This window comes from Eptesicus fuscus, chromosome 15 (assembly GCF_027574615.1).
Source record: "Eptesicus fuscus isolate TK198812 chromosome 15, DD_ASM_mEF_20220401, whole genome shotgun sequence".
Classification (NCBI taxonomy): Eukaryota; Metazoa; Chordata; class Mammalia; order Chiroptera; family Vespertilionidae; genus Eptesicus; species Eptesicus fuscus.
Genome location: NC_072487.1, coordinates 20,953,876 through 20,979,562, shown reverse-complemented (window position 1 = coordinate 20,979,562; position 25,687 = coordinate 20,953,876). Strand labels below are relative to the sequence as shown.

Sequence of the window (25,687 nt, the reverse complement as noted above, 5' to 3'; positions counted from 1 at the left end):
ACTTCCCAACCAAGAAAGGCAATGTGCTGGGCCTACTGTAACAACTCAATACCTGATGAGGCACAGTTAGACTAAAAAAGTAACTTTTCTCTGATTAAAAATAAAAGTTACCAGCAATTAAGGGAGTCTAAACTAGAATAACCACTGCCTATAAAGCACTTATATAAGAACACAATTTTTATACATCATCATCTACTACACATCAGTTTACCTCCCCAGCTGAAGAAAGTCGTTTTACACCTACTTCAAAAGCCACTGAAGAAAATTAACAAAGTTAAATAGTGAATCAAAATCTTGATTTCCAGCTACTTTTCTAAATCAAGTCTATTAACACACACACACACAAAAACAAAAAAAAAAGAAAGAACAGATGTCCTTGCAAAAGTCAAGTCAGGTTATGATCATTCCAAACCAAAGTTATATCAATGAAAGAGTGTCAGGGATCTTGGGATTATGAAACAATAACTTCGGTAAGCCATCTGACATTTTAGGGATAAAAGGAAAGGGTTAAAAGGAATACCTTAATCAATAAAGAATAAATATGAGGAAGCAGGAAAGGACTCCACCAGTCATGAAAACTCATGTCAGCTAAATATAAAAGTAGACCAGATATGGGTGCTAAATGAAAATCCTTCCTAGGAAAAGATATAAACACACCATTGCTCCTAAACCGAGGTGCCCCCGAGGTTATTCTCAGAATCAAGAGGCGACATTGCGAATCCTCTGGCGGTTATGGTGTCTGGCCCTGAGGGAGAGCCTGAGATCCGAGTGGGAAAATAAATGGCTCTGATGACCCTGGCAAGTCCTAGAGTGAGTCCCCTGGAGTGTAGAGTTGGACTAAAAAATAAGAAATGGCTCATTCTTTAAGGGAAAGGGAAAACCAAACACCAGAATACATTCCATGGCACGAATGAAAGGACTGTAAGCTAAAAACTACTCCTGGAATTGTTAGCTGGTGAAGAAGATATTAGGGCTCAAGTTTGTTATGAGTGACATAATACGGATATATACTAGATATTATTACAATGTATGGAAGCCATATTAAAAAATGAAGAGGAAAAAAGAGAAGGGAACGGTTCCAGTGAGTCCCAGTTAATTCACCAATTCACCATAGTTGACTATCTTTTGACAGGTTCTACCTTTCCACTCAGTCTGCCAAAACAGTGTTGCAAGAGGAGGAATCCAATAAACTGAGCACTTTCATTTCTGTGCCCAGGAGTTTGGTTGTCTTCGCAAGGCCCACGCTGCACTGACAACTCCACAATTTGTTTCACGACCTACAACCAGAGTTTCACTGAAACTAACTTATACACACGCATTCCCTCCCTTGGTATGTCATAATAATGAGCTGCATTGGTCTCTTTCAGTTTGACTTCACACAGTCACATCTGCAAAACCCATTGCTCTTTGCACCGTAACTCAAGGTTCAAAAACAAATGATCCAACAGCCACCCATGACAGACCATTCCAGGTGATGTGTTTGAAGACCATCAATTGTCCTACCCAACGAGGTCAAGGATCAGACTATTCTCCATGAAAAGTCTTCCATCACTTTGCATTGATGTGTCACACACAAGCTGTTAACTTTCGAAAACTGGGAAATGCACGCTCATGTCTCATATGTGTCACACCTGCTTTTCGGTTGTATCATAGCCATACACCACCCAGGCAGTACCAGCTTGTGGCACTGAAGAGCTCAGGTGGTCTTCCTAGTCCAAGAGCAGGTGTGCAAGTGATGGTGTACCCTTCAGTACCATAAAAACTGAAACCTCCTCCTACCACCCCTTCTACCTTCACTCCCACTGTGAGGAAGTAATGTTTAAAACTATTCTCTTTTCTCATGTGGGTTATCTCAATCAGTAATGCGTTTTAAAACTGAACTCACTATGCTCATCCCATAAGTCTGAAAAAGTTTAGAAACTGATGCCAAATGGAGGTCCTAAAAAATACTATGAGTTGGCTTATGCTAGGGATTGGCATCCCTGTTGAAACCTCAGCCTGTATCCTTGCATCACTGGCACACACATTTCTTACATATTTAAAGGTACATGGAAGTGGAGAAAATTACTTAGGCCAAGACATCATATTTATATTTTTAATTTGCAATATACCAGACTGCTTTGACTATCTCAAGACCAAACAAAATTAACTGAATTCCAAGTCAATACTTTCACAAAAATGTACTTTGCTAATAAACTTACTATTCTACCAGAGGCCCTATCTCCCAATCCACGCAGAAGGAAGACACCTATTACTGAGTCCTATTTTTCTAGGACAGTGCCCAGTGGAATGGCTGCCATTCTCCTGGGCTGGGGGGCCATAATGCAGGAAGCATGCCTTGCTCACCAGGTATCCCCAGTCCCTAGCGCAGTGCTTCGCACATGACCATGATGATTTAAAAAGATGGGAGCTAATATTCCCAGTGCCTGTTGTGTGCCAGGCCCTAGGTTAACTGCTAGGTATACACTGGAACATTTAATCCTCATAATCACCTTGCGTGGTAGATCTCCACGTTACACATGAGAAAGCTAAAGCTCAGTTAAGCTGAGTGACTTGCCAAAGGTCTCACAGCAAGCAGCTTGCATCGCCTGGGCAGCCAGCCTTCAGAAGCCACGGTCTTATCCACTGCAGTATGTACTATTTCTTGGATTAATAAATAAATGATCTCCAGTTACAGACAACTTATCCTGAAAAGGACGTTTTGCTGCATATATGCTACACTGGTCCCTCTTTTACACGTGTCTCAAGGGTTGTCCGTCCGTCTCCTGATGTCACAGATACATCTGTATGGCCTTTGGAGGCCACTGTTTCTGTCACGCCACCCCCAACTGATAAAACAGTAAGACTCCAACCTGGACTTCCAGCCTCTGGTCTGGCTCCTCCAGGTTTGGGCAGAAGTCTGCACCCAGCACTCTGCCAGCACATGCCACTGGAACCTGGGGGAATACGGCGGAGTTAGATAGGCGCTGGGCGTGGAGGCTGAGAACTGCACACACACACACACACACACTTGACGCAGGCAGAAGCAGGGACATCCCAACCGCAGTTCTGTAACAGGCCATCTTGGCTTCACAGGTTTTTGACACTTAGTAGGTCAAACATGTTGTAAATATCACACACCCTAGTTTGCGAACTACCAAGGTGGTAAATTCCAAGAAGAAAAGATCCACATAAAATGTATTCCCCCTTGTATCTACAGCATGCAGCACAGAGTAGGCACGTAAATATCTGTAGACGGAAGGGGGAGAGAAGGAGAAAGGTAAAAAGGCATGGAGGAAGGAAATAAGAGAAGGGGAAAAGCAGCTTGGTGGTACTTATTCCTCTTTTAATTTTCTTATGTGGGAATTAAGAAAATTGTATTCTATAACGCCTAAAGTTCCTCTGCACTCTTCAAAGATCTATTCAAATCTATTTCTTCTATTCCTGGGATAGACTAGCAAAGGCAAGTTTATTTATCAATATTTATTATTTACTTACTATCATTACTTATGTCTGTTCTAATAAAATGATAACAATAAAACAGCTATAACTTAGTTTAGTTCGTTGTTTCTAGAATTCTACATTGAACATCACTAAAATTCCCTTTCAAGAGTAAGTTATTCATTATAAGGAGTCAATCTCATCCTGAAATACTGCCTCCTATAACTTGCTCACTTAATTGTAGACTTTTTAAGATGAGGAAAAAAAGATTTAGATTTGACTTAAACCTGTTTTTTCCTTTTAAAAATTTTATCTAATATTCAATACTTCCAAACATATACTATTTCATTAATTATACGTCTCTCCATATATATAGGAATCTCAATTCATCAATCAGCTTCACCTCACCTGTCTCCTTTTCCTATCAAAGTCCTCCTTTGGTGTCTTGTTTTGTTTCTTTCCTTTTTTAACTCCAATTAGGATCATCTGTGCCAATCAATTTTCCTTGTTTAGAGATCCCTTTTCAGCCAACCATGCTGCCTTAGAAGGTATTCCCCTCTTTCTTTTTGACCCACAAATCAGTTCACTTCTCCAAATTTAAACAATATCAGGAAGCTTCAATTTGCAATATTACTAACTTTTTACTAGTGAATAGTAAATAGTGAATATTATTATTTTTTTAAAGCATTCAGTCAACTCTTCAAACATTTCAGATTCAACTCTCCTATTCTTTTTTAAATCTTTCCTTCTTTCTTCCTGCCTATGTCCATAAGGCGAAATGGACAGAATATCATCTAACTCTGAAATTAACCACTCTTTACCCAGGAATCTCTCCAGTGAAGTCCAAGAGGGAAGGAAAAGAAGGTCACATTTACTGAGCACTTGCAATGATCCAGTCACCATATGGGCACCTTCAACAATCTTATGAGGTATGAGCATCTGCATTTGACAAATGAAAAAACAACAACAACAACAAAAAACCGGAGCTTAGAGTAGGTAAGTAAAACTAGCTCAGAGTCACATGCTAGAGAGTTGCACAGCTCAAACTTTAAAAAACGAGGAAGAAAGACAGAGAACACATTTCAAAGTTAATGAAAAGCATGTAATAGTTGTATTTAGTGGCATTCATTCTAGGGGGCATTTGATGTTTCACATGAAAGAAATTACAAAGAAGACAAAGGAAATGGAGGTGTTACCAGAAACCAAGGCTGACTACCTTCTCTTTGACAACATAAGCAATGTAAAAGGGAACAAACCTTGGACTTGAGGAATGAGAAAGAAATGGGGCATGGAGAAGAGTCCAGACACTGTGCCTCTGGGTTGTGTCACACACAGAATGATGCTGATTCCACCCCTCAGATGACACACAGAGGAGCACTAATGAGTCATGCAACAGTAATTCTCCCTAGGGTGCAACAGAAGGACTGGAAAAAACTCATCTTAGAATATCCCATATCAAAATGAAACCCCCCAAAAAGCTTCCCATGAAACCTCAATAAATGTGACTACTTAACTCATTAAAGCAGAATCCATGAGCCAGAATTAAGTGTAAACAATACTTTATTTTATATACACAGAACAAAGTTTCACTTACCTTAATATTATTTGGCCAGGTCACAAATTTTCTAAGTTTTTAGTTCCTTTTCCCCCCTAACAGAATGCATTTTATAAACACTCTCAACAGGAAATGAGACAGTTAACCAAGTACAATGACACTCAATTACAACCTCAGACACTTAGAAATACAGTTTCTGAGAGAAAACAAGAAGTTCTGTTAATAAGTTGGGAGGAAGCTGTGCCAGGCCTCTAGAATGTTTCAATAATCCAGATCACAAAAAGGATTTAGTAGGAAAGTGGGTAGCACTCTCATAGTTAGAAACCTCGAGTTTCAGAGCAGAAAAAAGTCTGTTAGTGTTCATATAAATGGACTCTCATATTTTAAAGACGAGGAAAATGAGGTTCAAACTAAACTGCAGTTTCAGGGATGGGTTCCCCTTCCAACAATACTCTCCCACCCCCACTAACAATTGATAATCAATTAAACATTGATTTTCATTGATAATCAATTAAACATTGATTATCAGAGAAAATATTTTAAAGAAAAGGCAAGTGACAGTATCTGGTTCCTAATTTATCAAAATGTACCAAGGAAAATACAAAGGATATAAAAGTTGATAACCTAATTAGTTATAATTCAGCACACCTAGACAATTAGGCCTTTTGATTTAGAAGCCTCCTTTGTTAACCAAATAGCTATAAAGCAATCCAAAAAAATGATTGGCAGAAACAAATTGTGTAAATCCATATTAGTACTCCATTTTAAATGAAAATATTAAAATATAGTATACCCAACCACTGTTTACAATGGAATATAAAACTTAAATTGATTTGGGGAATTCCAATGTTATCCACTTTCCTTCATGCCAGCGTTCACAGTGTCTGTTTCAATGCCATATTTTTAAAACTAAGTTCTACAATGATTTTTGCAAAACTGTTCAGTGATTTTTATCTCTGAAAAGAAGTAAGATTGAGGGAACCTTTTAAATTCTTTGTTTTAATCATTGCATATTTTGTTTTTAAAGTAACAAAAACATTTAAGTCGAAAAGAAAGAAAAGTACTAACCTGATCAGCTAATGTGGCTAAACATTCCGCCACAGGTTTCATTATGGGATGGTAATTGTCTAGTACTCATCTAAATTTCATTCTGCTGGTGCTGTAACAGGAAATAAGAGGCCTTGAAAGGGACCCTCTAGGATCCCCAGGGTAGGCAGAAGCTGAGTGCATATCTATTCTCCTGTACATACCTCAAAGGAATCATGGTGTGTGAGAGAGCTATTTACAACTTACTTTGTGTATAATCAGCAGAAACAAAAGATATGACAACAAGCATAAAGGCCTCCCCCCCCCCCCCCCACCCCCTCTCTCTCTCTCTCTCTCTCTCTCTCTCTTCTCTCTCTCTCTCTCAGGAGAATTCAGCAAGGGAGGGCCAGTGGGTATTCACTTCAGTGTCAAAAGGGCTTCCAGAAAACACATTTTCTGTGGGGCAGGGAGGAAATATGGCAAGCTTCCTACACACACACACACACACACACACACACACACACACACACACGTTCTTTGTTTACTGAGATCACACATAAAGACTGTGAGAGGCCAAATTTCTGAAAAGAAGTTAGGAAAAGCCCCACACTAAAAGGAAGCTACCGTTTACAACATTTGAAGCGGAATGGGGGTATAAGGTGGTGTATGGAACGGGACAAAGGGAGAGAGAATGAGGCACAGACATGGTAACCTGGGAAATGAAATGTGTTCCCAAGAAAAGGGCTTATAGACACTGAGATGCTTTTTGCACAGCCAGGGCCCATTTGAAATGTAATTTTATTTTTAAACGTGAAGCATTCAGGTAGGCACTTGCCTGACAGGCACTATAAAAGTCACAGCCTAAATAAGCAAACTGACTCCCATGTCAGCTCAAGTCTCTTCGGTTAAGCTGGCCACAAGCCCAGATCAGTTCTGAAGTGTACGTGTTTTGGTGGCTTCAGTCTAGCAGTGAAGATATGAGGGAAACTATCTGAGCCCAAGAAGAACTTGGAAAAGAATGGATAAACAAAACTGATTTTCAAAAATAAAGGGAGAGAGAAAACCCAAAACAAGTCCTCTCTGGGGACTGGGGGACATGGCTGGGCGCAAGGCTCTGCCACGTTCCAGGCCAGAGAAAAGCACCAGAAGAACTTCAGCCTCGTTTCAGTGGGTAGACAATGCCAAGCAGCAGAAGGGACAATTATGCAGATAACACAAAGAATTCAGGAAGACCATTAAGTGAAATGGATTTGACAATAAGCTAGCCAGGAGCCCGTGTGAGAAAGAGCAGAGAAAGGAATAAATTAATTACCCACCACAGTGAAGATGAGGATGCATGCTAAACACACTGCTGAAAAATAAATGAATGCAAATGCTGAAATGCAGGAAGGTGAGCCGTGTTGTTGATGTGCAGTTACAGCTTATATCCTACTAATTTTTCAGGTTACGATTTAACTAATGAACAACATTCCAAGCCTAAACTTTCTCAACCACGGAACCCCAGGCTAAGACTTAGAAGGACCAACTATATAAACCCAACGCTTAGGAATGAAAACACTGCTTCCTGGTCTCGCTACTCGTCAGTCCAAACACTTCTTTATCCCTTTTCCGAAAGAAAATGGCCAGAACTGTGCTCATTCTTACAGATGAGACAGGGTTGTAGGAATGGGGGAACATGATAAGGATGAGAGATATGTTATAGAAGAAGAACTAAGTAGGACAGTGGACAGGCCACTCTGGAGACATCTCAGATCAATGAGCTATAGGATCAGGGTGAGAAAAGAGAGAACAGAAAAGAGTCAAGTATCTGACTCTGCTTCTCTCCAGGTTGACGGACACAGAAGAGGACTGGGGGTGGGGGAGACACATCTCAGAGCAGCCAGGCCTGTTTAATTGAGGTTCACGCTCTTCCTGCCTCAGGAGCTGGTCCTCTTGGGGAAGCTGCCAAAGAACAGGGCCCTAGGCTCCTTGATAGGAGCAACCTCTGCAGGTACAATTACAGGAGATTTTCACCGCCACAAACAACAACAAAAATACCTTGTTTTTATATTGTGAAATGTAGGATAACAGATATAAACCTCTCTTCCCTGGTTAACACCCTGAGGAATGTAATGGAACATGAATAATGCTAAAATTACATAGAATCTGCTTTCCAGAGTGCTCAGAGGGCTTTTTACATAATATTTATTAATTCCCACATCAGATAAGTAAAGGGTGGTCTAATTTCCACTGTACCTTTTTTATTTTTAAACAAGAAAACTGGGGCCTATCAGTACTGTCTTCCTCCACATCTGATAAACTGTACAGAACTGAAATTATGACTAAGTTCTCTCAATTACGATGCTGGTGTTTTACTAGAAGGAGAAAAAGCCTCCTACCAATTGATAATCCATCTATTTCTCCCACTCTTGTTTTATTTGAGTTTTAGCACTACAGAAAATGAAGTTGTGTATACCTGTGTCATGGATGGGCTTTAGATTAAGAAAACAAAGTACAGAATTAGATTATTTTCAATTGGTTTGCAATCATTCTTTTAATTCATATCTTGGAAACTGAACACTCCAGGTTTCTGCTTATCAGCATATATACTGCCAAATCTAACAACTGACAGTAAGTAAAATTGCAAGTGTGCATATATATGCCCAGGTTAACTTTCTTTCTGCCCTTGAGGCCTGATGACAACTATCCTAAAGGCAGGAAATGTGAAAAAGGCACTGGGATTTGAAGCTGGACGTCTGTTTAAATAAATCCCAGCAGTCCCTTATAAAGTTGGTCAGTTAATTATCAATTCAGGGCCTTGTTTCCTGCATCTGTAAAGTGGGAATACTTACAATTGCTGTGTAGGGTTGACAAGGTTGAAGGAGAGGACATGTCATCTAACTAAGCACACAGTAGGTACACAGTATAGGTAAATGATACCTCCCCAGACATCCCCCCAGAGCACACCACTCTCATGAGGGCTGAGAAGTTTGAGACAGTGAGGGACAGAATTTGGGTGGAGGGAAGCAAGCCTCAAGTGTCAAAGGAATAATATAAGCAATTAGAGAAACTAAAGAGTATAACTATTCAATTAGTCTCAATTAGGGACCAGCTCAGTCAACTTTTAGAAGGCTTCCTTGAATGCTGAGTTGAGAAAGACTGTAAGATGTTTTGAGGCTCAGAGAGACTGACCATTGAAGTCTTCACTGGAGGAAGTCGTGAGCAGTATCCCATTTCACTCCCTGCCATTCATAACCCAAGGGGGCCTTCACAATTAAAATATAAGGTAAGCCCTAGCCAGTTTGGCTCAGTGGATAGAGCATCGGCCTGGGGACTAAAGGGTCCCAGGTTCGATTCTGGTAAAAGGCACATGCCCCAGTAGCAGGTACGATCCCCAGTAGGGGGCATGCAGGAGGCAGCCAATTAATGATTCTTTCATCAGTGATGTTTCTATCTCTCCCTCTCCCTTCCTCTCTGAAATCAATAAAAATGTGTGTGTGTGTGTGTGTGTGTGTGTGTGTGTGTGTGTGTATGCATACTAGAGGCCCAATGCATGAAAATTCATGCAAGAGTAGGCCTTCCTTCCCCCAGCTGTCAGCACCGGCTTCCCTCCGGCCACTGGCAAGGCACCCAGGACCCGGGTGGCTTCGCCCAGAATGACGTCCAGAAGGAGGTCTGGTCCGTAATTAGCATATTATGCTTTTATTATTATAGACTAGAGGCCTGGTGCATGAAATCTGTGCATGGGGGAGGGGTGTCCCTCAGCCCAGCCTGCACCCTCTCCAATCTGGGACCCCTCAAGGGATGTCTGACTGCCCTCTCACAATCTAGGACTGCAGGCTCCCAACCGCTTGCCTGCCTGCCTGCCTGATTGCTCATAACCGCTTCTGCCTGCCAGCCTTATCACCCCCTAACCAATCCCCTGCCAGCCTGATTGACGCCTAACTGCTCCCCTGCTGGCCCGATTGCCCCTAACTGCCCTCCCCTGCTGGCCTGGTCACCCCTAACTGCCCTCCCCTGCTGGCCTGATTGCCCACAACTGCTCTCCCCTGCTGGCCATCTTGTGGCGGCCATCTTTGACCACATGGGGGTGGCCATCTTGTGTGTTGGAGTAATGGTCAATTTGCATATTACCTCTTTATTATATAGGATAAGCTGAGTTCTCTTTCATGCTACTGGCTTGACCTATGAATTAAAAATAAGGAGCTTCCAGGAAACATGGGTGAATAAAATCTGAAGAAACTCTACCCTTTTGGAAAACAGCAAACTCATAGACAAAACCAATAGTCTAGGTCAGTGGTTCAAGGTATACTCCTCAGCCATGGAACTTATCAGCATCATCCAGGGAGTTGTTTGAAATGCATTTACTGGGCCCCACCTGAGACCTACTGCGACAGGACCCCTGGATGGGGCACCCAGCCACTTGTTCTTAGTGGTCAGGTGTTTGAGAATCACTAGCCTAAATAAACTGGAAAAATCAAAGGAGAAATGTTTGGGAAAAAGCTCTCCGTTTTAAAAGAGGCAGCATAACAAAAACCAAGGGATGAAAGAAGAAGCAGGCACCAGGGCATAAGATCCAGGATCTCCCCAAATCTCATTCTGTGAAGGAGAGAGGGGATGTCAGAAAAGCAGACCCTTAAAAGAGAAAGCCAAAATGATTAAGCAACTTAAGGAGCAGTGATATGTATACGCTGCAAACATGAGAAGGAAATGATTTGGGGACAGGCGCTAACTTAGGCATTTAAACTAAAAACACTTTGAAATGATCCAGGTCACCTTTAACTTGGCCACTGTGCTTGCTCCTCTCGGCTTCTCTCCCTGGTTTTCCTCCACAATCAAGAAGGAGGATGAATTTAACTATTTCTAATGAGGAGGAAGAGGATACTAAGTAATGATCACCAACCCCCTGAATTTTTTTTTTTTTGGGGGGTGGCATTTTTTTAGAAAGGAGTTCGCTTTGGAAGAAAATAGGTACATTTAACTTGACCTTATATCATCAAAGGCACAAAATGGGACACACGAAAAGGATGTTATTTTTCCTCTCCTCAATTTAACACACTGAAGAGGAAAAGGTGGTGGAAAAATGTATGTGAGAAAGCAGAAAAGGAATGAAATATGATAGAAGAATGTGCCAGACAATGAAAAATATTACCCCCAAAAAGCTCCAACGGCTCCAGTTACCCATTGAACCACCTACAGTAAACCTATTATGGCTTTTTAAAAAAAGTTTAAGTGTTCATACATGGCTTAAGAGCTGAAATAAGATGAGTGTGTAATGCTAAATTTAATGCCCAGTGGTTGGCTGGAGATGCAGGTTCCTCTGGACGAGCCTCTTGCCCCATCAGCCATGAAGAGTGAGCCTGAAGGAAGGCCACTAACCTACCAGGGAAACGCCCACTGCTCTCAACAGGAGAGCCAGGGGAGCCTTGGGCACACTACCAAAGCTCGGAATGCAGCATGCGAAGACCAACGAATCGACATGGTTTTCTTTGCATGCAAAGTTTGAACACAGGTGACGTGAAGAGAAGAAAGGAAATGGGAAGGCAGATTCAGTCCTGCGGTTCCATACAGTAAAAACTTTCCCAACCCAAATGTAAGTCATACTGTGTCTTGCACAATTCCCCCTCCAAGGCTTCTGAGGATCCCAGACTAAAAAGAGAAAATTCACAAACACATACAAGGCTGATTTCTATGGAAAACACACCCGCCTCCTAACTGCCCCACCCCAACCCATCCTAAGTTCACTTTTGTCAACAGGGGTGAGATCTAAGGGAGATGAAAAGCTACAGTTTTCTGTGCCAGGTTAAAAAAAAAATGGCATCTCTTTGTTACTGGGGGTCTCAGGATGTGCTGAGAAGATTAAATAAAAGGAAGTTTCTTATAATATTTTCTCTAGGGATGTTACAAAATCAGGTACTTTTTTCCAAACTGAACGTATTTTACTCCTGAAATCTAGTGGCTTTAGTAGCTAAAAGTAGTAGATAACAGAATGCTTCATAAATGATAAAACACATAGTGTTTCTTTTTTTGTATGCTTTTGGTATAATAGCCTCACATAGAGCTATCTATGTCACAGACTTAATGATCAGAAATGCTATAAAATACCATGTTCTCGCTAGAGGCTTTCATTTTAGTGATGTCATGCTCTTCCCTGGTTTCATCTGCCACCTATTCTTTACCTCTCATATAAATTTTGGTCCTACACTTTCAAGCTCCAACTAGAAATTTCCAAGTGTCCAGTTAACACCTTGAGCTAAACAAGCAAAACAACTGGGTTCATTGCTACCCTTTCTTTATTACAGCTCTCCCCTAACTTTGCTGTATTTTGCCATGTCAATCCCATTAACAAACACTCAGAAACATGCCCAGCCAATGTGGTTCATTGGTTGAGCATTGACCCATGAACTAGGAGGTCACAGTTCAATCACTGGTCAGGGCACAGGCCCAGGTTGCAGGTTCGATCCCCAGTGGGGGTCGAGCAGGAGGCAGCCGATCAATGATTCTCTCTCATCATTAATGTTTCTATCCCTCTCTCCCTCTCCCTTCCTCTCTCTGAAATCAATAAAAACATATTTTTTAAAAGACTCAGAAATATAAATCATGATTAAGAGCCTTCTCCTTATTTCCCAAACCAAGTAATTTCTGAAAGCCTGTCCATTCTTCCCTTTTAATCCCCTTGGCAGTCCCCCCATACAACTCCCGGGTCATTTCTCTCCTTCAAGATCAGACATCTGCCATGACTCTTAAGTGATAATTCCAACTTTATCATTCCACACTCGCCAACCAGTGCCATCTACCACCCCCTCCAATTGCCAAACATATTCTCCTAGATGATGTTTAGAGTTCCCCACAAACTACCAATTTAAAGTTCCTTCCTGGCCCTCTAAAACCCAGCTCTACCCTGTCTTTCCACCTTTACCTTCTCCTCTTCCTTCATGGCAAATACTTAAACAGACAGTCTAATTAGATTATCTGATGCCTCCTGCTTACTGATTTGGGCTTTCCTAACTTGACATAGTTCTGGTGCTGCTCTTTTTACATTGCACATGCGAAAAATGTCCTTGTTTCCCGATGCCACTCTTTCTACAAAGTTTTCTGATACCCCCCCCCCCCCCCCCGGGCGGCAGAGATCTCCTCCCCAGAGCATTACAGAACCTTGGACTTGAAATACGTGTTTTTCTCTCCTTAAGGGCAAGAACTAATTTACTTCTCTCCCATAGAGCCTACCACACTGCTTTGCACACGGCAGATAGTCAACAAATACATGCAAAATAAATAATAAATAAATCTCTTAAAATTCATAGTGGCACCAGTGACCCAATGTTAAAAATAGAGTGATTTTAACAATATCATTATTCCACCTGATCCTCAACAAATACCCACAGGCAGTTAGGGGCCAATAATTCCTATTTCACAGAAATACAAAATGCAAGGAGGTGACTATTTATGCGCGGAGCATTATTCTGAGTATAATTTAGCCTGTAAAGGTTCAGTAACTAATTCACTGTCACCCTGTTGATCTGTGGCATGCATCTACTGAAATGATACTTCTCTAGTTGGACTTTCCTTCCAGCTTACGTCAGGGTATCTCTGAAACCTGACTCCATTGAGGAAATCTTCCAGAGGGAGAAAATATACATCTCCTCTAAAATATATTTAAGAGGCCCTTCTCTGCCCCACAAGTTGTCAACATATGCTGAAATCTGAAATATCTATATATATAAAAGCCTAAGTGACTGGAACGACTGGTTGCTATGACACGCACTGACCACCAGGGGACAGACGCTAAACATAGGAGTTTCCCCCTGATGGTGAGTGTGCTCCCACAGCCACCTTTCTCTGGCTGGCCAAATTCCCGTGGTCCCTCCCTCCACCTGGCAGGCCCTGATCGCCAGATCAGGGCTGGGCCCTGGGCTGGGACGGGGAACTGGGCATGGGTGGTGGTGGACACAGACCCTTTCCCAGGTGAGCCGAGGGCCAGCTCCCTCCTCAGGGCTGGCGGCCAACCTCCTGTGCCCCATTCTCCCCCTCCCCCTGCCGCCAGCAGGCCCCGATCTGCCCGCTACCCGCCTGCCGCAGTGGCGGCGCAGTGGTGAGGGAAGGAGGAGGGGGGGCAGGCAGGGTGCCAACAATGGCAGCATCGGCATCAGTTCCTTCTGCACCCGTCCCGACAACCATCACCTCCTCTCCAGCCCGGCCCTGATCAGCCTGGCCCTGATCAGCCCTGATCACCAGCCAAGCCTAGGGACCCCACCCATGCACAAATTTCGTTCATCGGGCCTCTAGTAAAATAACACACACACACACACACACACACACACACACACACACACACATACATACATGTACTAGGCTTCAGAGTAGGGACAGGCATGAAAACCTCCTTTAATAAGTTGTTTAAAAGAGGCAATGATTGCCATATACCTGGAAAGAAAGTAATCAAGCCTTTATACCTTCATGACATAGAAATACATATCTAAGGTCAGCTCACAGCCAAATGGGGGTAAATTTCCATCCCTAATCGTAGCAAATCCTTTGTTTCTAGCCAAAAGTATGCAACTACATTTGATCCTAAAGCCAAATGGTGCCCTGCTGCCTACTTTTCTAAATAAAGTCTTATTAAAATATGGCCATGCCTATTCTTTTACATATATAATCTATGGACGTTTGCATCTACAAAGACAGAGTTGAATAGTTGCTACAGGAACCATATGGTGGCCTAAAATATTTACTATCTGGGCAGAGAAATACAGAAAAGGTTTGCCAATCCATTTTAAATTGTGTAAAATTATACCTCTTTCCCCAGCAACATCACTTTCAAGAATTCACCTTTAGGAAATAAGAATACAAGTGCAAACAAGAATGTTCATATTGAAGCACCTCTCTTCATAAAAGGAAAAGAACTGGCAACAGCCTCAATGTCCATGAACCGAGAACTCATTAAATAAATTATGGTACAATAATAATACTAGGAATCCACTAAAAATTAGGATGAGTATTTATATTTATAGACATGGAAGATATCTATGACCTAAGTTTAAAAAAAGGAAGTCACATATCTATAATCCCTTTATGTTACTAGTACCTACCCCTACATTTTCATGTAACCATAAATTCAGATGACTAAAAAGATGTTAATAAAATGGTCCCTGGGTGGCAGCCTTTCAGAGAGATTTTATTCTGTTTGTAGTTTTTAAATCAGATCTGCACGACAACTATATAACCTTTACACAAAAGCTGTAAAATAAGTTTAAAACTATTAAAACTTAAAATCTGGGTGCAAAGTTTAGATCTGCATTTTATTAAGCACTGAGTTTTTCAGAAAATAAGATGTTTTTGGCATGTTTAGGTTTGGTGGGGGTTTGGGTTTTGTTGTTGCTATTTTGATTCTTCCTTTTTCTTTGTCTTAAAGAGAGAAAGGCTGTTAAGCTAATCAATACCTGCATAGCTATGCACTGGCATCCCCACTATAGGTAGTAAGAACATTTCTGGATCAAAGAAGCCCCTTACAAAAGCATCCAGGGGTTAGGAGGAAGAGGAGAGGTTAACAGAATAGTGCCTTTATGGAAATGTATTAATTCAATCAGTGTCTTGCTTCTGGGTTATCATAAAAAGGTTCATAAAGTACCCAAAAGCCACATAAGATTTTAGAATTATGCCGCCCAATGACTGCTTCTTAGTGAAGAGAAATAAAAGAGGGAGTTTTCTCATTTTCTTCAACAGAAGTAAGTTTCTGCAAGATAGGCACAGTGCTTTTTTAACCAGTAATCGAGAAGGCCAAATATGGACATGATAGGAGTATTCAGAACCCTGCACCACCTTCGATAAAGAGCCGCTTAGGGAACACTGCAGAAGGCTTGCAAACTAATTACAACAGGTTTTACAGAAGAAATCGCTAGTGACAACCTACCCAGCTCACCCTCTTGTGCCAGACTTCACAGGCATCACTGCTAAGCCCCATTTTATGAATGAAATAACTCAGGGTCAGAGAGGTTATGTAACTTTTCCAAGGTCAAATGAAGAAGAGATAAATTCAAGTGCAGATACATCTGGTTCAAAAGGCTGGATCCTCAATGCCTGTTGCTTGCTACTATTCTGTTTAATTCTACTGAGTTTAAATACTATTAGCTTTAGTGAGACCTAAATTCCATGAATACAAGTAAATACGCAAAGCCAGGGACAGCGGTTGGGGTCTTACCTGCAAAATGTAACTTCAAGCTCTACTATCAAGTATTAGGATAATGAATATACTAAGGCAGGAATCTTCGATTCATGAAAATGGTTAGAACTGATGATACAAAAGTAAACAGAATCCAAAAGAACTAGGTTTGCCTTCAGTCTACCATTTGCTATAACTGCTATCACAGAAATAATAGCATCACTCTGACATCCACGAAGGCCAACCTGGTGAGACTTTTGCAGAGTGGCCAAAATGCAAGACTAATGGGTAACACAGAAGATGCTCAAAAAGAGAAACAAATGAAAAAGATAGAAAAGGTTGCCTGCCAAATGTCTACTATCTCCTTTCCTAGACATAACTGAAGAAATTAAAATGTTTTATTTAAATGTATCCTCTTGTTTCCAAAAAGTCAAGCTTCCCAAGGGAAGCCTGACGCAGGGCGAGTTCAAAGAAAGGGGACTCCAGTTCACTGAATACCTACTACGTACTTCAGTCTCACATTTCATGTTCCTGGCAAAGTCTCAAGCTCCATGTTCTTTTCCCCATTTTAAAATGGAAGAATATAAAGGTTAGGTGTAAAGTGACTTACCCAAGGTCACAAGACTAATACAGTAAGTGACAACATTAAGATCTGAACTCAGCTCCAACCTTTTAACTCACCCTCCAGAGTTCCATAATGTCAAACACTACTGTCTTTCTGGTACAATGGGAACAAAAAAGTTCTAAAAGGTCAAGTATTGGTCTTTTAATAATGTTTGATTTTTTAGGAAAAAAATCCTAAACCAACTTTTTCTTATTAAGGAGACATGATATTAAGAGTAATTCCATCCTTTGTCTCTTGGTTTATAAAGGAAAAATTTTAATAAAGCAAATTGAAAAGGGCTGAATACAACCACAACATCTTTTTTATAATAAAAAACTGCTTCCATGACCAGGATAACAAATATATATTTAGATGCTCTCAATGTACATGATAGATTTTTTTTTTCTTAATTTGGGATTGTTAACAAGTTTGCCTGCTATTTAGGAAAAATAATTTTGAAATTGGCTATAAGAAAAGAATATGCAGCACAAAGTAAGTTTAATGTTCTACTGTAATTTTCACATTAAAATTTAGAACTAAAAGCAAAAATCACCAAAAGAAAACTCATGGCATCATTTACTACATCCAACAGAGTAAAAAGAATTCTTAAAGTGAGTATTCTCTAGAATATAAGGAGAAATGTGAATTCATCTAAAATGTGAAGTGCCAAGTCCTTATAAAATCTTGATTTTGCTACAGAGGTGACTTTTTGTCTTGTTGGTCTAAGACCTCCAATAAACAATGTGACTGTGCTCTAGCCAGTTTGGCTCAGTGGATAGTGCATCGGCCTGCAAACTGAAAGGTCCCAGGTTCAATTCCGGTCAAGGGCACATGCCTGGGTTGTGGGCTCGATTCCCAGTAGGGGACGTGTAGGAGGCAGCCAATCAATGATTCTCTCTCACCATTGATGTTTCTCTCTCTCTCTCTCCCTCTCCCTTCCTCTCTTTAATCAATAAAAATATATTTTAAAAAACACAATGTGACTGTATCTGTTCATAAAGAACAAACCATCATACAGGCAGCATTAATCAGATTAGCTCAGGTCTATCTTGACAAAATCATCCATTTATAGAAATAAACAAACATGTACCAAAAATCCCATAAATTGGGCACACAACCCACCCACAGTTTACTTTCTTTTAATATATTCTTGAGTTAAATTTTATATTACAATGTTTTAAAATAATTTATCAATGGAAAATATCTTTATTTAATAACTCTCTAAGTTCTTCCTTGTATCCATTTGGCAGTTATCAAAGGGTGCATTGCACATGTTGGCACACATACACAACTCTCTCTCTCTCTCTCTCTCTCTCTCTCTATATATATATATATATATATATATATACATTATTAAGGAAAAGAAAATGACACATAAGAACATAAAAATAAGTAAAGTATTATGGCTCAAAAGTGAAGAGAAATAGAAAGGCAATTCAAACTATTAAAATAATATTTCCTTAGGTAAGTCCAAGAGAATCCATATTTCTCCTAATCATTGGTGGGGGGGGGGGGAGGAATCAGATGCATGAATATTTTATAAAGTCCCAGTTCCATACATCCACATTTTAATCTATTACAAATTAACTTTCACCAGATCAAACCATGAAGCAATCCTGATTGTTACATGTAACATGCACATTTACCACTGAAGTCAAATCTTACACACCCTCAGTCACTGTAAGCCTAAAACAACGGGAACAGTGACCAGAAGACTAGCTTCCCTGGAGAGGGACATGGGTGGGAGCACTCTGCAAAGTGGATATATCTGAGGCCACTTGCAAACCTGAAAATGTCCTAAAACCCTGCTACTCACGTGGTTGCACAACCAAGTTCCTTTACAAGATCCACAACCCAGATGACTTGCATCTTTTACTGCCTTATTTCCAGAATCCCTGATTTTAAATCACACTGGAAACCTTTGGCTGCAACTGAATTAGAATAGTTCGGTTTAGCCTTTCTAAATGCCAAGGGGGGAGAGGGGGTTACTTAAGTTGGTTTTGTTTTAAACTCGGTCCTTCTGCATTCCTAAATTGTATCCCTCTGACTAATATAAACCGTTATTACAGAGAAATGGTTAAAAAAAAAAAAAAAACAGCCAGTGAAAAGGAATGAGGGAGTAGTAATGGTAACATACAGTACCATGAGCTGCAGTGGCCTCCCAGTCAGTGGTGCAAGGTTAACAGATCACTCCTGGCCTTCAGGAAGACAGCAAAACACAGGCTGGGGGAGGGAGGGGAGAGAGGAGGGCCGAGCCCGGGGGGAGGGGTCCCTCGCTCAGGCAGTTTGCACGGGAGGGCACTCAGCTCAGCTCCTTTCTGGCGCATTCCTCCTCTCTATCTCCCAGCCTCTTTGCGTGTGTCTTGTCATATTTTCTTCAGCTGCTAATTGTCCAGACGGCAAGACACAGTTTAGGAAAAAGCGAAACCCTTCTAAGTGACCATCACAGCAAATCAGCTTCATGCCGGTGGGTAAAATTTTCCAAGGGAAGTAAGTGTTCTTCTGATAGTTCCTGAGTCTCTAAGTCACCCCCACCCCCACCCGCCACCACACACTCCCCTAGAGGGCTAAATGCACTGTGGCAATAAAACATTCATGCGACTTGGAATTTTAACACAATGCCATTTCCCTAGTTTAACCTGAAAGGAATGCACTAGTCACAACAGACTACATCATCCTGCCATTAAACCCTGCCAAGGAACCGCTTTTTTGGCCGTGCTGGGCCAGCTCTGACGGGAAAGGAGTACACAGACCCACACACTGAGCACAGAAGGGCCACCTCTGCTTCCTCAGCCTCCTCCAGCAACACCCTGCTCTTGAACATGACCCCTGACCCCTCGCAATGGGACTTGCTTGTGATGCGTGTGTCACTCTGGAACTTCTGCAGAGCCACACACTGCGCAGGCCATTTGCTGCTCCCTCTCAACAGGACCTGGGCCGGCGCCAAAGGTTCTTTCTTATTATTACTGAGGCTGTTGAAAGTCTTCTGTTTAAGGGCCTGGGTGCTTCTTTCCTGGAGTTGTTCAGTGGTCTGTGTTTCTTTTTCCTGTGTTTGCTTTGGAGTTTTTAAGAAGCAAACTTTTCATTTGCATTCATAATTAGGTTATGATTACTGACAAAGCGGTTTGCTTTGGGGACTACTTATCAAAGCTGCCCGTTCTTTCCCATTTAAGTGACATTTAATTTAGACTTACAAAACACAAAAACAGAACTAATTCTGATTTCCCCTGAGAATTTGCGAGAAAACTTAAAGGTGGTGAATTCTACAGCATCCATACTTAACCATTTCATGTGGTTAAAGTACAAGCAACAAATTAGATTTTTTTAAATGGATTTATTGATTTATTACTTGTGCAGAAATTTCTACCTTCCAAGGAGCATAACCGACAAACTAAGGAATAAGAAAAAAAAAGATACGTACAACAAATAAAATATGAATCACATTAAAAGTTTTTAAATATTTTAATTAATTTTAAACTCTGGTGCCAATCAGGCCTTTAAAACCAATACAACAGTATTAATTTTTGTTAAGTTACCAGATACCACAATTTTGTCCCCCAAAGAGCCCTTCTGTCTTTATCCTCAACTTCTTGCCCACCACTAAAGTACGCCCTCCAGATTTTTTTTTTAACTTTTGTGATTATTTGTTGTTTTCCTTTCTAATCATTGACTATTTTCAGATGGGGCACTTTCACTCTTACCCTAATGTTTTTATCTCATTATTCCTCCTCTCTACTAGAGTCCCAGGCAATTCTAAAAAGCCTCCTTCTTGCCGTGACCCTGAACTACAGCCAGGTGAGGTGTGATTAGCCCTGCAAAAAATATCAGTTGTTCCAAATTTAATCTCCTTGAGTGAAGCCATGTCCCCCTCTCAGTAACAAATGAACACCTTATTTCATCAAAGAGATTAACCAAAAATACAAAATTATGATCTCCAAGCAAGATGGCAGACACATAAAATAAAACCAAACTGTCCACTTGAGCGTAATTTTTGTCTCCTTAGTAGCTGGAATTAGTCTTAAGCCCTATGAAAAGCCTTTATTTTCTTTCCTTTAAACAGACTTTATCATGCTTTGAAAGTCATTTGAACCCCATTCACCTTAGCCAAACCATGCTAATTCTAGACAGGAGGACAGCCAATTAATTTTGTTTTGTTTTTTAAAAAGGAATTATATTTGACTTTTGGGGCAAGAGCTGGGAAATCAACTCAACAGAGAAGCAAAGATTATCAAAATCTATGAAAATATTTCCATTTCAAAATGTAAATGCTGAAATCAAACTGTCATCTTAATTTATATAAGACATAGCAATGAAAACATTGGATTTTTTCAAGTGACTTGGTTTATTATCAATGTATATTCAAATTTCAATTCTGATGTTACTAGAGGAAAACTTAGTAAAATTGAAAACAGCAGCACGTGAAGCCATGAAACTAATATTACAGAGGATAATTTCTATTTAAATCCAGGCTGATATGCTTTTTTTGTTCATATCAAATTAATCATGACAGTGATTCCAACGTATCTTGGACCACAATTCAAAGAAAGAGTGCAGGTCTGTGTGCTTGCACATGCCCCATGTTAACCCCTGGTGTGTGATGCATCTCCTGGGCAGGCCTCTGGAACTTGGAGACACACCCTCACCTAGGGGTTAAAAGATTTCAGTACCTGTGTGGCTTGTCAGTGACATATAATACCCGGGTCCTCATGTGAGAATAAATAAGTCATCTTTTCTGTCAAAGAGCATTGAGAGAGCCGCCATTTTGGACTGCGTGACTTGACAACCGCCATGTTGGCTGCATGGCTTGCAGCTCCCCTAGGCGCTGCCATCTTGAAACGGCAAAGGTGAGCCCCTCCCTTTGAATTAGCCAATCACAAAAGACTGTGCACCTGAGCTCCAATCAAGAGTGAGGGACAGGTCACGTGTGTCAGGGATTATAAAGCCGAGCAGACCACCTGCTTGGTGTGCGCGTGTGCTTCCAGACCCTATGTGTGTGCACCCTTCTACGTAGAAGTAAAGATATTTGCCTTGCTGCCTGGCTCCCAAGTATGTTTTGTGTTCTACCAGGACCCCTTAATTTGGGGGCTCGCCTTATTTCTAACACTTAGTGCAATCAACTTTTACTTGACAAATTCTAAAAAAAATTGTCAACCAATTTTATAACCTACTCAGTGTCGTGGTACAGTGATGCATCATCATGAGGAAATCATATTTTATATGAAATGGTGCCATTACAAATAAGTGGAATCAGAACAATCTAGAACCTGCTGGAAAAGAAAGTCAGATGGATAAGCCACTGAAATGCAAAAAACTGCAAACATCCAAGAGTTTTGCAGAAATATTAACTGGTTTTGGTGGGTCCATGTGAAATGATCAAGTTTGTGAAAAATCATAGCTGATTTTCTTCTTTTAACCAAGAGAAAATTTTATTGCGTTAAATGACACCTGAAATTACAAGTTCAAAAGTTTTGTCAGTTTACCTTTTAATCTCTAGAAAGCAAAATAGGTGAGACTTTTCTCACCAACTTCTATTACTAGGAGCACAGACATGCTTATGTTAATTTAGTATTCTTCCCAACAAGAGTCCACTTGGAGTAATGGGATTGGCTAAATCAGCTTCTACCATCCCACACACAGGCAGTTAACAGACTAACTCTGAGTGAGGGCAAGCCTCAGAGGCAAGGAGATGTGAAAGGAAAGATGTGTGGGTAAAAGAGAGAAGGGAGTAAAAGGAAAGAGATGGGGTGAGATGAGAACAGACTGGAAGAAAAGCAAGCTACAGGAAAAGAAGGGATGAGAGAGAAAGAGAAAAAGAATGAGATGGGGAGGAGCGAAATGGAAAGTCCAGGGAAAGGGAGAGAAAAGAAAGGGGAGACTGAAGGGGGAAAGGAGATGGCTGAGAGAGAGAGGAGGAATTGGAGCCCGAGACACAACAGTGGATCAAGCAGCTGGCCGGAGATGCTAATTCAGCGCTTTAACAAATCAATGCCACTTGAAAAGTACAATGTGAGCCCTCACTGGGTGGATGTCAGGGGACTGAGAAAATGCATTCTCAAGTATTTCACATTAAGAGGGAATAATGTGTTAATTTATAACTCTTCACCCTATACACTCGGATTATCTATCTGTGTCAGCGATTTGACTTCTTAAATTTATCAAAAACGCACGCAAAGGGAGGCAGCTTCGGCTTCACCGCAGGGAAATGGAGATTTAGGAAAAGCCTGTCCTAGGCTTGGACTGCGGTTCTCTTTCCTTTCCTATTTGGGCTGAAGTACAGGTGGGGGTGGCAGGAAGGGGTGAGCCTCTGGTGGAGAGATCTAGGGAGGAGGGGGACTCCTGGTCCAGTTACTAACACAACCAAAGGAAAGGCTTTCTTGGCCTGTGGTTGATTGCATTAGGTACCATCCGTCAAAAGTGACACAGAAGAGAAGGAATAACTTGAATCAGCAAGTGAGCTGCCATCATCGGAATTTACTTTACGGAAACTTACTTAAGTCTCTCAGCACACCCAGCGGAAGAGAAGCTGCTGACAGTTGGATTGTAATTAAACAGCATTCGTGCAATGCCACTGGAGCTCCAACAACAGAGCTTATCAAAATAGGAAGGGAAGGGAGGGCTAGGCTTATTTTATTTGGTTCGCTCTGAGACAGGGACGGGAAATGTTGAAGAACCAATATTACATCCCTGCATTCAGGAGCCTAATGTTCCTTTAAGAAAAACCTATTTTATTAAACACCAAGTTTTGGCGTTGTTTCCTAATTGTTCCTAAATGTAAATTTAGCTAACTTGCGATAGAATGACAGCACAGATTCCAACCTGAGGGAGAGAAGACTATATTTTTACTGCCAAAAATTAAAGCATTATCAGATTTAAGTGTCAAGGTGCAAGAATTGTCAACAAATGCTAAGTGTGTTAAATTTGTGGAATAAATGGAAGAGATTAAGTTTCAAGGAACTGTCTGAATTAAGATCACATCTTCAAGGACATGAAGGGGAGAAGGCATTCTCCATACTGGATGAAGAATTAAAAAACAGCCAGACTGTAACTGTTCTAGGTTTCACTTGACTGTTGAACCTGCACAGCAGTCCAGTATTTTTATTTGCTACCAGTACAACTGCAACACAAACAGACATTCTCTTATTTTGGAGACACGCATATGTAAATGAATGCTGATGAATGGAAATGAGATGCTATACATGATGGGCAATGTTCAACATCTAGTTTTTAAAAAGGCAAAGTTCCCTCTCTCCGTGAAGCTTACATCTCTTCCTTTCTACAACTGGGGACAGAATGAAAGGACAGACAGCGATGGACCTTCCACCGGTTTCTAAAGACTGAACACTGCCTCACCGAGAAACTCCTGACGGAGGACAAACGCTCTTTCCACTCTTTTGCACCTTTCTATAACAGTATTACAGAATCACTTTTTAAATGAATATGTGATTGGAAACTCAAGTAAATAGGCAGAAATATTGCAACTGCATTGAGCTAAGAGTTAACAATGTCCAAAATAGTATAATTTTTAATAAATGTTTTATTTCTTTCAAAGGAGATAATTAATAAGGAAGTTCCTAGGTCAAGACCACGGAGTACACTCCTTTCCTGTTTCATAAAATCTTAGCATATATATTCTGGGCAGTATGTTTGCAATGGGAAAGAATCCTATTGTGTGCATTTCAAGGACCTGTAAGCCCTGAGAGTAGGATGTGTCCTACCCCAGGTTTTTGCATGAATTACCACTGCTGTCTGTCCCATCCAAGCTTCCCGACTTGAACTATCTATTCTTATCATTATGGTACCATTAATCCCATTCTCCCCTCCTCCTCCCCGACCACACTCACCTAAGGGGTTAAAAGACTTCAGTACATTTGTGACTTGTCAGTGACATATAATACCCGGGTCCTTCATGCAATCAACTTTTACTTGACATGTATTTGCTCATCACAGGACCCGCATTACTACTGGGAAAATGAAGAAAAACCTAAATTAACACTTGACATTCAATATGGTCAAGTCCTTAATTGGCTGGGCTTCCTGAGAAAGCAATTTTCTATTCCCCAAACTGTTCGCGTGTCATGTGTGGAGTGCAGCTCTTGGCCATCACTGCTGTCCCTCGCTCCCTCTAATGAGAGCAGATGAATTAGTGCTACGTGACACGATTTGAACAGGGCTTCCTCCTCCTCCCCTCCCCCCAATCTTTCTCTTCTACCAGTGACAGCTGTGTGGCAAGGGAAAGAAAGAGAAATGCAAGAGCAAAGAATCCTGTAAAGGATGATCATTTTTTAAAATGAACCTTAAATGTCTTATTGGAACTCCAGAACAACAGGGTCATTTAATTGTAGAGGTGGGTAAGGGGGTTGTTACAAAGATCAGGGGAATTATCTGGCTATGGTTGGTTTGGATTGTATTAACTTCCAGTATGTTTCTTCCATTCCTGGCTAGTTGCAGTATTAGATTGCACTGGTCTAATTAAAATGGAATTTACATCCACTTTAAATTTAAAGTTTTTTAAAGGTCTGGAGAATGGGTCAACTAGAAAAAAAAAATATGAACAGCATGAAATGATTATTATTCTAAGATAAACATACCTCTGGGTTAAAAAAAAAAAAAGTCCTTTCAATAAATGTTTAGATCATGAAGAGCCCATAACATAAAACTGTGTCACTATACTTTGTTTTCAAATACTGTTCACTCTCTGAACTTAATGCTAACCATTCTATTTTAAATCATGCTGTATAGTTCCTTTGGTTATTGAATTACTGCAACAACATTTATTTGAACACTGATTTATCCCATTATTTTGGAGAGGGAATTTATTCTACTTTAGATGTGCTTATCTAGCTCAGGAAGAAACAATTGAATGAATGCATGAAAGGAAGGCAGGACAAAATCTGCTCTATTCAAAGATACTAAAAGGTAAAGGGATTTCTCTGAGTCTTCACTT

At 40.8% G+C, this 25,687-nt stretch overlaps 1 protein-coding gene across 1 annotated transcript in view; it reads right to left on the bottom strand.

Moving 5' to 3' along the window:
- Window positions 1–25,687, bottom strand: part of BNC2 (basonuclin 2) — a 421,518-nt gene that overhangs the window by 247,449 nt on the left and 148,382 nt on the right. The window contains exon 3 of the mRNA XM_028150712.2: window positions 2,853–2,936. Within this exon, the coding sequence (XP_028006513.1) occupies window positions 2,853–2,936 (84 nt within the window). The remainder of the gene's footprint in view (window positions 1–2,852; window positions 2,937–25,687) is intronic.